At 40.0% G+C, this 13,825-nt stretch overlaps 1 protein-coding gene across 4 annotated transcripts in view; it reads right to left on the bottom strand.

The window, feature by feature from the left end:
* The window catches only part of SCFD2 (sec1 family domain containing 2), a 207,670-nt gene that overhangs the window by 164,776 nt on the left and 29,069 nt on the right, over positions 1 to 13,825 (bottom strand). For all 4 annotated transcript variants that reach the window (XM_075091468.1, XM_075091467.1, XM_075091470.1 and 1 more), the window contains exon 3: positions 6,605 to 6,732. In XM_075091468.1, coding sequence (XP_074947569.1) covers positions 6,605 to 6,732 — 128 coding nt within the window. The remainder of the gene's footprint in view (positions 1 to 6,604; positions 6,733 to 13,825) is intronic.

Genomic DNA, 13,825 nt, shown 5'->3' with positions numbered 1-13,825 from the left:
AGGACAGGGAGGATGTTCTGAGTTATGGTGTTTGTCTTCCCAAATAACCACTGCATGTGACGGAGCCCTGCCTCCCTGGAGATGGCTGAACACCTGCCTGCTGATGGGAAGTAGTGAACTAATTCCTTGGTTTGCTTTGCTCATGTGTGTGGCTTTTGCTTTACCTGTTAAACTGTCTTTACCTTAACCCTCAAGTTTTCTCACTTTCACTCTTCCAATCCTCTTCCCCATCCCGCTGCAGGGGCAGTGAGCAAGCAGCTGGGTGGTGCTTAGTTACTGACTAGGGTTAAACGACAACACTGGTGTAACACTGCAAGGCGAAACAGCCATAATATCAATTTCTTTCTACAGTTCTCAGTATGGTAATGAATATTCAGAATGACCATCTTCATCAGGAGTTATCAGGGAAAGCCTAACCCCACTATATGCAAAGAGCATTCCCCCGGGAATGCCAAGGCCTATATAGAAGCCCCCCAAGTAGGAATGTATCCAAAACTTTCAGAATCTCTTCAAACTCTTCAAAACCATTTAGCACTCTGAGAAGCAAAAAGTCTTCCTGCCTCCAGGGGTGAGTGATGTAACAAAACATCTGCTATACTGACCATCACTGAGATTGGGAACATTTGCTTCAGGTCAACACTATATTTTTAGTTGCACTACAGGGAGAAATCAGGAACTCAGTATTGCAACAGGCTGGAAAAACCAAATCCGCTTGGCTAGATAGTCCCACACTGCAGGACTTCTGTTACTTTTGATGAGGCAAAGTACAGTCTAATTAAGCTCAGGAACCACCTGCTCAGGATCCAGGCTGCACGATGGAAGGAGTTCAGGTCTGAGACAAGCAGCATCCCCTCTCCTTGGAAAAATGCCCTGAGAACACCAGTGAGCCCTTGGAGCAGCACTGTGAGAATCATGATCAGGAATCCGGGACTCCTTGGGCTAAGCCAGGCCTGTCCCAGTCAAGTTGGTTCGGGAAGCCTCCTGCTTCATGAGGATGCCTGGAGGGAGACTTTGGTTGCTGCCTCACTGATTCTGCAGTTTGCTCTCCTGATGGGTTTGGAGACCAGGTAAACAGGCAACAGAGAAATTTACATAAAACATCCCAAGAACCAGATCTCCTCTCTGCATAACTGGGGGCCATAGTGTCTCCCAAGCCCAGCTGTTATCCAGTGACCCATCTTTTACCCAGAGGCATGCTGCAGAAGGGATTCAAACACCCTGCAGACAGCTTTGAGCCCTGCCGTGCTGACCTGCCTTTTCCTCCTTTGTAAAGGCCTCAAACCCAGACTAACGTTGTCTCACTACCTGTCTCTCTCACAGAATTGTCCTAATGGTTGGCCGGGGTGGATTTTAGATATCTGAGATCAGACTTGATTTATCTGGGAAGTTGTGTGCGTACTTACCTAATTTATTGCAACTCATTTTCTTAGCAGGTAGCTTTTTTCCCTAAAGTTTATTCCGGCAATTGATGGTGTTGAATTTGAATATTTTTACATTGATCTTGTCAAGAGTAGATAGCATATTAAACACCATTACAGTCCCATGCAACTTTTCATTCATTAAAAAAAAAAAAAGCAGCACATTTTACGTTATTATCTTTACGGTTTATGGTTTTAGATAAGGTATTCACCTATGTTTTCCTTTCCATTTTAAGGTACTTTTCTAACTCAGAATATTATTTCATATCTCCAGGCTAAAATTTCGGGATCTTCCTAAATCTACCCTAACAAATTTTAGAGTTCAATTCAACCCATGCAAACCAGCCTATCTAAAAAAGTTAAAGTACTCCTCTTTACTTCACAAAGCCTGAGGCTTTCCTAATTTTGTAGTAAGCTTGATTTTTAAAACTGTATTTGTACAGTTCAGATGGAAAGAAGCCAAAAGGCTTTTCTTCTGCTAACAAGGGCTCGTGTAACAGCAGACTGCACTTTGTTTCCGTTACTATACCAGTGTTTTGACTTTCAGCAGTCTCCATGCCAGTAGAAAGACACAATAAAGGAATTCAGACTCGATCAAGGTTTACTGTGCTCTTTTCAAACAGAAGAGCAAGGGTGTTTCTAAAGCCACAAAAGAACGTTTGTAGCAAAGTTTTTACTGCTGCCAAATACTATGCTAATAGCAAAGCTTTCAACAAGAGATTCATGGACTGCCGCGTTCAGAAGATGATTAAGATATGCATCACACCTATGAAAAAGGGAATGGGAAGTTGAGGAATGGAAAAACTCAGCAACCCTTCCGCTGTTCTGTAAGTCAGGCTGCTGCTTCAGAGCAGAACTCCTTACAGTCACTTCCTTTAAGAACCGAGCAGAAGTAATCCCTTTCCAGTATTTACAATCTCACTTGAATTTAGCACAATGCTTTAAATCTCACCAAAAAGCTATTCTGATGATCTTCTAAACTGTCTTCCAAAGAGCTTTCCAAAAGGACACTTAATTCTTTTAAAGAAATTTATTTTATGACAGGATTTTTATTACACCAAAATAATTTACATCTACACATTTACACCTACACAATGGGATATCTGACCACAACTTGGCAAATATTCATCTTCCCCAGATATTTATCAGCATTCACTTGGGCATCCAACACACAAATGCAACTGCCTCAGAGGCAAAATGGAGCTGATGTAGTTCTTAAAAAAGCATTGTTTGATTGTTTGTTTTTTAAAGCGTGCGTGTGTGTGCATATATATATGTATATGGTATATGTCTCTATTTAAAATGGACTTCTAGCAAAAGACAGCTCCACCTGTTTACATGCAAGCACATACTGTTTTGAGAAATATATCTAGCTGAAACGGTTAAGGCAAAACTTAGATGTAACTACTATGTTAGTAACATGTTTTCAGTGTGTTTATAGAACCCTGTAAGGAAGAGTCTCAATGTCAGCATGCACACAGTAAGCAATACCAAGCAAATACTCCCCAAAAGTCAATACTGGCAGCATTACTAAACTCCACAGGAAATTACATCTTCAAAACCTATATGCCCATGTTATGTACTTATGGATGGAATGGATTAAAGAATAAGTAAACCGGATGTACCATGCGTAAGCCTTTATGCTGGCTGGAATTCTGCACACTGCTTTGCCTGCCTTCTCCAGGGCTGACATCAAAAAAAAGCAAATATGCTGCATAGCTACAGAGCTCAGGTTTTGTTCTGTAAGCAAAGGGCAAAGTAACTCCATAGTTTTGTGTTCTAGTTGACTTTATGGACCATCACTTGGCTCTTTGTCTCCCTCTGTGATGAGGTTTCCCAAGACTTGCTATTCCTCTTTTAAAAATGAAACAGGATTTTCTGAACAGCTTACTAGCCTGTGTCACTTGCTTAAGTTTGTAACGACATTGTAACTCTTTCACTCACAAAGTGAAATGACAGATAAAATATGCACTTTCCTCAGGCATAAATGGAAGAAAAAAAAGAAAAATGCAAATCTTCCTTGAAGATGGTATAAGACCACTTCATGGCCCATCTGAAAAGCTGAGTATGAGACAGCTACAAAAAAAATGAGAGAATCCTGCTCTATTTACAAATGTCACAGACCTGGTCTTAAATTTGAAACTGCTTTGAGAAATTGCTCCAAGAGTCCATCCACCAAAACTTTCAACAAAATGTTGCCAGCTCTGCTCATCCTATCTTCAGCCACCTTCTTTCTACACTAAACCCTTCTGAAACAATCAGTAGGACTTCAGACATCCCCACTACCACTTTACTTGATACAACTAATAAAATGAATATGCAAATCAAGAGCACCTGAAAGCAGCGCTCCAATCTACTCAGCTCAAAAAATATGGCCAAAATTGTTGATTTTCTTTATTTCTCTTTTTTCTCCTTCCTCAGAACTCTTCTCCTTTCTCCACCCCTGCTGATTGCAATGGGAGAAGATGGAGTTCCCAGTGGCCTGCAGATATCTGGGGGTGTTGGGGAGAAGACATATGCCCTTTTCTACAGTTCTTCTACTCTCTCCCTCTCAGGAGGAGGAGGACACATTCAAAAGATACCAGAGTGCCAAATCTTGAGCTCTGAGTCCTCCCACAACTGTCAGAGCTCCTGCCACACGCAGCCAGGCAAAGAAAGAAGAAAGCCGGGCGTCAGGCACATTAGCTGCACAGGAAACGTGAGCAAGCACACGCACACCTCTGAGTAATGAGAACCCTTTCAAAGTCCACAAAACAACCAAATTTATTTTCCTTCCACTGAAAATACAGAAACAGGATGGGATCAAGTTTCTCATCACTGCACAGGGTTCCCGTTCTGCCAGTGTCACACATGATGCAGTTTTTCAGGCAGGTGGCCACTGCAGGAGGCCTCGGCTACACCAAATGGAATTCAAAGCTTTGCTTTCAAATGTAATTCACTCCTTATTTCCAGGGGGGAAAAAAAAGAAAAAAGAATAGTAGTAGGAAGATACTCTTACCATCTGACACAGCTGGTCTTAGTACAGAGTATGAGAGGCAACTTTCATGCCAGAAAAAACTCTGACATTTAATATTAGGGCCATAAAAAACCCAGAAAATACCCTAAGTATTGGGAAAATCAGTGTGCAAACCACCAAGATCATCCAATACAGGCAGAACCTGAGGTAAAATAATAAAAACTCACTTATAAGCGCAGAGCAGAAAGAGTGAAAGCATTTCCCTTCTCTCCAGCCAGTGTTGCCCCCTGTCACAGCCACAGTGGAAAGCAAGGAGCCTTTCGACTAAACACAGCAATCAGGATCTGAACAGATGACGAGAATTTTTCCTTCTCAGCAAAAGCAGCAGTTGATAAACAACACAATTTTCAGCTTCCCTACAGAGTGTTAAGATGTTCTGTAGCATGATGGCTGATGTACACTATAAAGATACAGATCTGTTCTAAAAATATCATTAATAAATGTGTTGTTGGACAATGTGACATCTGGGCATGAGTTTCAGGTTTTCTGTATTTATGCTCAGTGAAAAGTTTTGATTTTGTCACTGAAGTGCCCTCCTTTCCTTGTTTCTCATTTTATCCCTGTTTATCATTTACAAGACTGCCTCGAATTTTGTTTCTTCCTTTGAAGTTCAACTACACAGTTAACTATAAAGTTAACAACTGATTATGATTCTAGTACAAGATAAATACACAATTCAGAAATAAATAACAAACTCTATAAAGGTTATAGCTACACTTCCACCTAATTGCATCCTCCGAACAAAAACAAGTTTCAAGAATGATAGTGCCAGAAATTTGTTTCATCATCAACTCTTAAATATTTTTACATAGCACTATATTGGGTCCACATATGTCAGATGTTTAGGCTGCCATCAGTAAGTGCCAGCTAATAGGATTAAAAACAAGGTTATTGCAGCCTTCACTGGATACAATGGGAGGGGACACAGAGGAGAAGGTGTCTGATCTAATCATTCACCCAAAGCAGCAAAGGTGGTAGACGGATCAGCACCTCTCAGACACAAGAAGTAATTACTTCTTAAACAAAGTTAAATTTCAACAGTAATAATTTTCTTAAGACACAGGAAATAGAAAAATAGAAAAATTCTTAATATTATTATGGTGAATACTCAGACACTCATTATCAGCAAAAGCCTAAACAAGATTTTATCATTTACTATGCCTTACTTCAGTCAAATTTGCAATAGCCCTCTCAGTTGCTCCTTCTCCATTTCTTTAAAACAGCTTACAGCATTACTGTTGCGCAGATCCAGTGCTTCTGGTTAATAATGTACTAAATGTATGCTGTAGGTATTTGTAAAGACCATACAATATATGAAATGTTATACTGGTTAAGATTTCATGAGTTGGCCATGCATCTAATTCTTCTATAATACCTTGGCATTTTACTCTGGAGTCCCAGATAAAAGCTTATTGCTCTTATTCTGTGAGGACCTTTCTCTCTTGATGAGAAGTTCAGCATAAAATACTCTTAGAGAAGACAGAATGAAAAAAAATCATTGCAGTATTGAGCAATATAATTGTTTTTATAAGCCTAATATAATATCAATTCTTTCATTACACTGAATGTGGTATATAGTGAGAATGAGGTTCTAAAAAAGCTCTTGAAAGTCATTATGTTATATTCTGTATCCCTAATATTTTGAAGAATTCAGGTTTCAAGAGTGCCTAAACATGGTTTTCAGCTTAAAGTCTCTTGAGCCAGGCAGTCTTACTTCACATAAACCTCACCACCTATGTAATGTAATCACTACCTGTGTAATGTAATCATATCCAAGATCTGCACAACTTTCATCAGATCAGCTGCTACTTGCAATTCCTGCTTCCGGGACACAAATCCTGCTAACTTTTTAAGAATACCCAAAATCTCACACTTTGCAGAATAAAGACAAGCAGCACTGCTAACCATTTGTATGCCTTTAAAAACCTCCTTCATAGAACTCCATTGCTTTACCACTGCTCTTAATCACTTTAAGGTTGCTGTATTTAAAAGAAAACACTTGCCTCTCACTTATATACCAGAAAGGTCCTATGGTAGCCACGATGCTCACCTGAAATCCATGGACAAGGATGGGGATGAGTTTTTCTCGAGAGGGTTAAGTGGAAGAAAAGGAGCTGACATCATCTTTCACATTACCACTACAGCGGGAAGGGTATGTCACACTACTCACCCATGCTCATCTTAATAGGTAAATTTTCTCTGCTCGCAGCCTCCACAAGGTGTCTCCTAGCCTCCATCACAGCTTCCTTTTGTTTGAGGTTCATGAAGGACTCCCAGAGAGCTTTGGCAGCTGGATCACTATAAGAAAATGACAGGGTTACACTAAACATTGCTTGAATAATGGAGTAAGCTTAAGACAACATTTATATTTTAAGATGAGTGCTTCTGCTTAGTAACTTCTCTGAGGTAGGCAGGACACAAGCAAAAATAAAGCGATATAAAAACTTTATGTTTCTTAGCGAAAACACAAATGTAGAATTTTTTGCTACCAATTATAAAGCATTAGAATTTACATATAATAAATAAGCACGTCAGCCTCAAAGTAACTACTGCTGTCAGGAATATTAGAAATTGTCCAAACTTCTTTAGTTACCAAAAAGCTACGGAAAGGATGGGCTCTTACTTCCCTGTGAGAGTTTAAATCCCAAAGCCAATACTTCCAGTGCTGAAGGCTGTTGATATGATTTGATGAACTACCATCACACTGGCTTTCATGGATTCTCCTTACATGAAAAGAATAACCCATAGCAGAATGCAACTGTCCTTAGAGTTTCTGTATTTACAGATTTCCTTTTTATTGTTGCTGTTGCTAAACTTAGATTAGGAGTTTGTGTGGCTCATCTGCACTCAGTTCCCTGTCAGTCTTCTGTCTCCTCCAGGACATTGCATTTGTTGCTGTTGTGAATGAATTCAGTGTTTTCTCAGTAGCGGGGGGAGGAGAGGGGAAGAAAAACCCTCGCCTGGGGCTAAAGCCACACACTGGGATTAACTGTGTTGGATTTTTTTTTTTAATTTATTTTTGTTTTTAAAGAAAAAGCTTTAAAAAAGAAAAGCTGTTTTTTTCCTCAGGAGGCATTTAATTCCTAAATATGTTTTGATGTCATTTACAACATGCTTATAAGCATACCAAAACAAGTGTTGTTTCGCAGAAAATAAAAACTCCCAACAATTGGTTCGATAGCTGTTGCAGTGCAGCTGTTCATATGCTCTGCTGCAACAGCAGGGCTGTGTTCAGCAATCTGTGATATTGCCCAACCAGGTAAGAGGGTTGCCAAGCCCTGCTCCTGTCACCCCAGGAACCCACATCCTCTCTCAAGGCCTGCGTGGGTGAAAGGACCATGGAAAGAAGGTCGAGTTACCCTTCTTCTGAACAAACCACACATGAATAAGTGTGTCATGGTTTTAGCTGGGTTACAGTTAATTTTCTTCACCATAGCTGGGACAGTGCTGTGTTTTGGACTTAGTATGAAAATAATGTTGATAACACACTGATGTTTTAGTTGTTGCTGGGCAGTGCTTGTACTAGTCAAGGACTTTTCCAGCCTCCCATGCCGCGCCGGGGGCACTGATAAGAGAGCTGATCCAAACTGGCCAAAGGGATATTCCATATCATATGACTTCATGCCCAATATATTAACTACGGGGAGCTGACTGGGGGGCGGGCAGTGATCGCGGCTTGGGGACCGGCAGCGTTGGTCAGCAGGCAATAAGCAGTTGCATTCCTGTGGGTCTTTTTATTCCTTTTATTTTTGGGCTTCATTTCTCTCTCTCATCATTTTCCTTTTTATTATATTATCATCATTGTTATCATAATAATTATACTTTTTTTAATTATTAAACTGTTCTTATCTCAACCCACAAGTTTTCCTGCTTTTGCTCTTCTGATGCTCTCCCCCATCCCGCTGGGGTGGGGGGAGTGAGTGAGCAGCTGCGTGGTGCTTAGCTGCTGACTGTGGCTAAACCACGACAAAGAGCAGCAAATTTCATTCTATTGCCACGCTTTAAGAAAAAAAATCAGATGATGACCTGACACAGTCTTTCCATTTCTCTTTCACATAGTGCCACTTGACCTTCCTCCAGTGACAGAGGCAAGAGGCAGCACATCCCGAAGCAGCCCAGGCATCTGCAGCAGCTCCCTCTACTCCATCACCAAGTGGGATCTGAGCACTGATGCTGCACACTGTTCATGGGCAGCAGCTCCAACGGGATTCCTCACACAAAAAATCATGCTGATTTATAATGTATGATAGAGCAAGGAATAAGAAAGAGATTTCCAATGCAACCAGATGCTTCAACAAAATCTCCCTTAAGTAATGGATCCTTGCATATGCTACTTTTACAGACTATCTGCTCAATTATTATGTTTCAGTCCTACCCACCCAGCATCACTTTTAAATGCAGCGTGTTGATCCTGTTCACATCACGTTCACAGGGTATGTCTCACTGTCATTTACAAGCATGCCTGAGGTTTGGATTGCAAGAGGCCACCACTTTGCTGTTAACTGACCTCCTCCTAAACATGCAGTTCCCAATAAAAATCTGCAGAGATCAGGAATCAGGCCTAAACCAGCAGAAAGCTAGTTTTAAAAACATGTTTCTTCCTATTTGACAGAAAAGTCAAGCTACTGTTTTTTTAAGATTTTCACCTGTTCTCATTTTCCCAATTTTCTTCATCACCATGAATATGAGCAGAGTCTCACATAAACATAGACACCAAGAGCCAAGATTTTAAAACAAAAGAAACAAGAAGCTAAAATAAAAGTTTCCCAATTTTTTCTACAGGTTTTTGTAGTCTCATTATTCTCACTCCTATACTTCATGAAGATATTTAGCGAATAGTAAAGCGTGGAAAATTCATCCCAAAACCAGAATGTACGTGGCAAAGTTTCACCATTTTTCTACCTCCTTGCTGCTCTCCCTTTCCACACCACATGCTGATCAGTCCTGTCAATTTAGACTGCAAGGTCTTTGGGAGCAACGTATCCTATACTTGTAAAACCACTTGTATAATCACTACAGGTCCCTGTTTCAGCTGGTACTTCTACTTGCTACTAGTTTAAACAATAAAAATGCTCAAAAATATCAAAATAATTATTTTAAACTAAAAAAAAAAAAAAAGAATGACTTATACTAATGCACTAAAAAAAATGGGGTGGGGGGAAGGTTTGCTTTTTGCTTTGTAAACTCTTTCTTCCTCTTTTAGCCATTGCAGGTTTTCTTTAATCTCAAGGACCTAAGTTTGCATAATCCCTTAGGGCTGCTTTAGCACACCAAAATAGCAAAAAGCAAAACAACTGTGGTACAGTGTAAAAGCAGATGGGGGTCAACCACACTCCTGTATGCTTGGATCTCTCTGTAATCCACGGAGTTTCTGTGGACATTTTTCCTCCCACCACTTTGCAGAATACCTAGTGGTTTAGGTATCATATATAGAACAATACATAAACAGGACGAGATCAATATATATTCATAGCTCACATACACAGCCAACCGACTAGGTTGATCCACAGAAAGCAACAGCTCCCATGCTCAGCCATATTTTTGGAAGCATTTATTATAGGGGAAAAGGACCAACAAAAGTAGTTGTATGTTTTCTGCTGAAAACACTTTCCCCACTCCCCTTCTATTACACCTTCAGAGAAGGGCTTTTGCTTTGAACAGCTGCCCATTCTTTAACTTCATCAATGACAAGACAGGAATGGCTGCTGGGAATGAGTCAGCATGATGAAGTACAGGGCTTTGGTGTTGCCTCTTGCCTGATGTGAGAAGTTACCGCAACGTTTTCCCTTTAGAGATTTCTAACACTCGGAAACAATATTATCTTATCTTCCTGTTTTGGTGAGACATTTGTCTGTGACTGCCTTCCAGCTCCTGTCATGGTGCCCTTCCCCTCCTCTTTTTCCCATCTGCAGGTCCTCTGCTTTGGTCCAAATGCCCTAATCTGATGACATCAGTGCTGTAACCAGTGATTAGTATGGGATCCAGGACGCCAATTAAAATTTCTCCTTCCTCTTGCATTCCTTGACTTCCCAAGGGTTATTTATTGATTTTACATGTTATCTAGTGAACCACTGCACTCAAAGTAGTTTTCTGAAACTAAATAGATTAAAAAAAAATATTTTATGCATTACAAAAACTTCAAAGATATTGTCTGAATTGTGTTGTTTTGCTTAAGAAAACGAATTCTTTACAGTTACACTACAATATAGATCAGGAACTATAAACCACCCTTGAAAATAAACCCCACAACAACAGGTAAATAATACAATGTACACTTCTGTTCACCTCTATTACAAATGTTTTGTAGAGCACAGCAAGCCTGACAAAGAGAAGGGAGCACTAAAATTCAGGGGCTTCTGCCATTAACCAGTTTCACCAACAAGCTTAGAGTTTTGCTCACAGGTTTTGACACCCTGTCCCTTTTATCATTATGGTCATAGTACCTAATCAACCATCCATCTCAGAAAACAGAATATAATAATAATTTAAAAAGCATAGCAGTTATCTGATACGCAAATTAGAATTTTATTACACAAAGACATTACGTTATGTCCAGAGATAATGCTGAAGTCTTTGAAAAGCCCCATTAGACAAGGCTATACCATTCGATATACATAAAGCAAGGTTTTTGACAGACATCTGAATTTCAAACTTCTCCCTTCCCCTCATACAAAAATGTTACATTTTTTTAAGTGAGACAGTCTCTGTTCCAAAACTAATTAAAATTTAACTCTATATAATTTGGACTTTATAATTACAACAAAAAAAGTTATAAAGGAAGAGGGAAAAATCTAGACACCTAAAAGATGTAGCTTCCCTACTTCTGTTATTTGCATGCCAGTTTTCAAAGTTGAATTATGAAGACAAAGAGGACCAAATCATCAGACCCATAATCTATACAGATCCTAAAATGAGACATCAGCTGGCAATATTGCCAGGAAACAGGTGCTGATGAGAAGCAGGTCAGAAAGATGGGAATGTTCTATGTTGACTCAAGAGAGCTGCAGACGGTTCAAAGCAGCTCTGATTTGCAGCCTCCTGAGGCACTCTTTCTTCAATTAAAGATAGGAGAGATGGAAAGATAAAAATAAAAATCAAGACTAGAACAAGTTAGCCATGAAGTGGATAACTAGTTGGGTTCCCAAATTTACAATAACCAAAGGAAAGACCACTCAATGAAATCTGCTGTTCAGTGGTAGCAAGATGCCAGGGTGAAAAAGCCAAAGCTTTGAGCAGAAGTAGGTGTGCAGTTTGGTAAGCAGTTCTTTTGGTGATGGTGTGCTAGCCTCAGCAGCACTCACCACGCAGGAACTTGTTCTCATTCCCATGGTAGCCCTTCCAGCTGTGGCAACATGTTCCATGTGGGATTATGCACTGAGTCAGGAAAAACTTTGGTAATTTTTAAACACAGCTCAGATCCCTGATCTAATTTGGTTGATCTAGAAATTTACAGGCTCACAATCAAACGCCTAATCTCGCATCTGTTAAAATAATTGTAACTTATTCTCTTGATCTGGTCTGGCCCGGCCCTGCAAGGACAATACTGCCAAGGTTATCTGATAGAAAGAAAATGCCCCTATCTGTGATGGTCTGTAGGCTTAGTCTCAAAGCTACTAATTTTGAATGCTTTTGGGAAGAACAGGGGAGGCTGGTGGCACTGGGATGTGCTATTACCAAGCTGTAAGTAGTAGTCTAGAAATAGGTGAAATCAAGCGCTAGTCAATGGAAAACAAACTCTCAGAGTAGCAAAGCTAAAGGCAAAGAGAGAAACCTGGGGACACTTATTACTCTGGGGGGTCCAATGTACAACACCACAATTTCAGACTTGGCTGAAATTATATGCCTCTTGCTTCACACCACTAGTACAGAAAGATATTTACTCCCTTCACTGCTCCAGGTCTTGTCTATTACTAATAAATTATTAAAATATGGTCTTCCAAGTCACTAATGCAAGAGCAAAAGGTCAAGAAGCAATAAGCCCATACCAGAAAATACGTCCACTCAATGACTAAGTGTTCCTCATTTATGATTATGCTTTCAGATCTACCAATAGACCATTCTTAACCCCCTTAGCATTTATATTAGTTTGGCAATGTATTTCTTCAATCAGCATGTATAATCAACCAAATGGAAATAAGTCAAACACTCTTGTCCAAGCAGCATACCATAATCACCAAAATTATCAGCCACATCTGTAGCCTCTGGCAAGCTATTGAAAATTATTTTAATATGATCTAATTTCCAGTCAAGGAGAATAAAATTGACATGTACATTATCTATTGCTGGATTTTTGCCTGGACTGCTTTGCCTCACAGGACTAATTCAGGTCATCCTGTTTTCTCCTTATAAAACACTGGCACAACAAACTTTTTCTTTCAGTTACATGCAACCCTTGCTGTGTCCCCAGGCTTACTGATAAACAGGCCAAGAGCCTCTTCCATAACCATTTCAAAGGCCAAATGGAGAAGTCAGTGTCTACATTGGGTTTTCTTCCCAGATCTCCTGTAGCTCAAATCAGGAAAGAAAAAGACGACTTCATACAGTTTTGTTTCGGTTTTAAATTGCTTGGGGTCAGGTGAAAGCACAGCCTACATCAGAAACAGCAAGTATCCAGGAGGAGGAGATCATACGAGCGTGTTCTTAAGGAAGAATAAGCCAATGTGGTTATTTCTACACCTGGCAAAGGACACAGGATTTCAAAGAGCAACTTGCTGACACAGACTCTGAATAAGAGACAGAAAACAAAAGTGAATGGGCTTCAGAAATTAACCAGCTGAAATGACAACGTTTCAGCATGACAAAGTAGTTGTGTTTGTATTTTTACAGATTAAAAAAAATCGGAGGGAAAATTGTGACAGTCTCAGCATGAGACAGATTCTGTGGTTATTGTATCAGCAAAACTTTCACCTATGTCTATATAGCTTTACAGCTCATCTGTGCCTGTATATTTTCACAAGAAGAAGAGAAGAGGGAAAAATTCAGTAAAGATTAAATTAGACCTTCATTAATACCACAAAGCTGCTCAAAACAGAGTGACTGCTGAAGAAGAAAAAGTGTGTTGCCAACGTATCCTTTGCAATGACTCCCATTCGATTAAAGAAGACTCAACATCCACACTAAGTGCACAGCACTTCAAAAACCACCACCAGGGTAGTTAGAAGACCGTTACTACGAAGGACAAATCCATTGCTGGCAATATGTAATTCAAATACTGATAAACTGAAGAGAAGCACAAGGCTGCAATAAGATGCAACAATTTGGCTAGGAGCCTGGAGCAAGGGGCCACGTATCAAGAGACGTCCTCCCTCCTCCAATTCCCCTACTGTTTCTGAGAGAGTGGAGGCTGCGCCAAGGCTACGCCAGATATACCGTGCATTCCTTGAGATGCATG

This window comes from Phalacrocorax aristotelis, chromosome 4 (genome assembly GCF_949628215.1).
Source record: "Phalacrocorax aristotelis chromosome 4, bGulAri2.1, whole genome shotgun sequence".
NCBI lineage: Eukaryota > Metazoa > Chordata > Aves > Suliformes > Phalacrocoracidae > Phalacrocorax > Phalacrocorax aristotelis.
The sequence above is the reverse complement of the archived record's forward strand: the minus strand, read 5'-3'. Positions and strand labels throughout refer to the sequence as shown.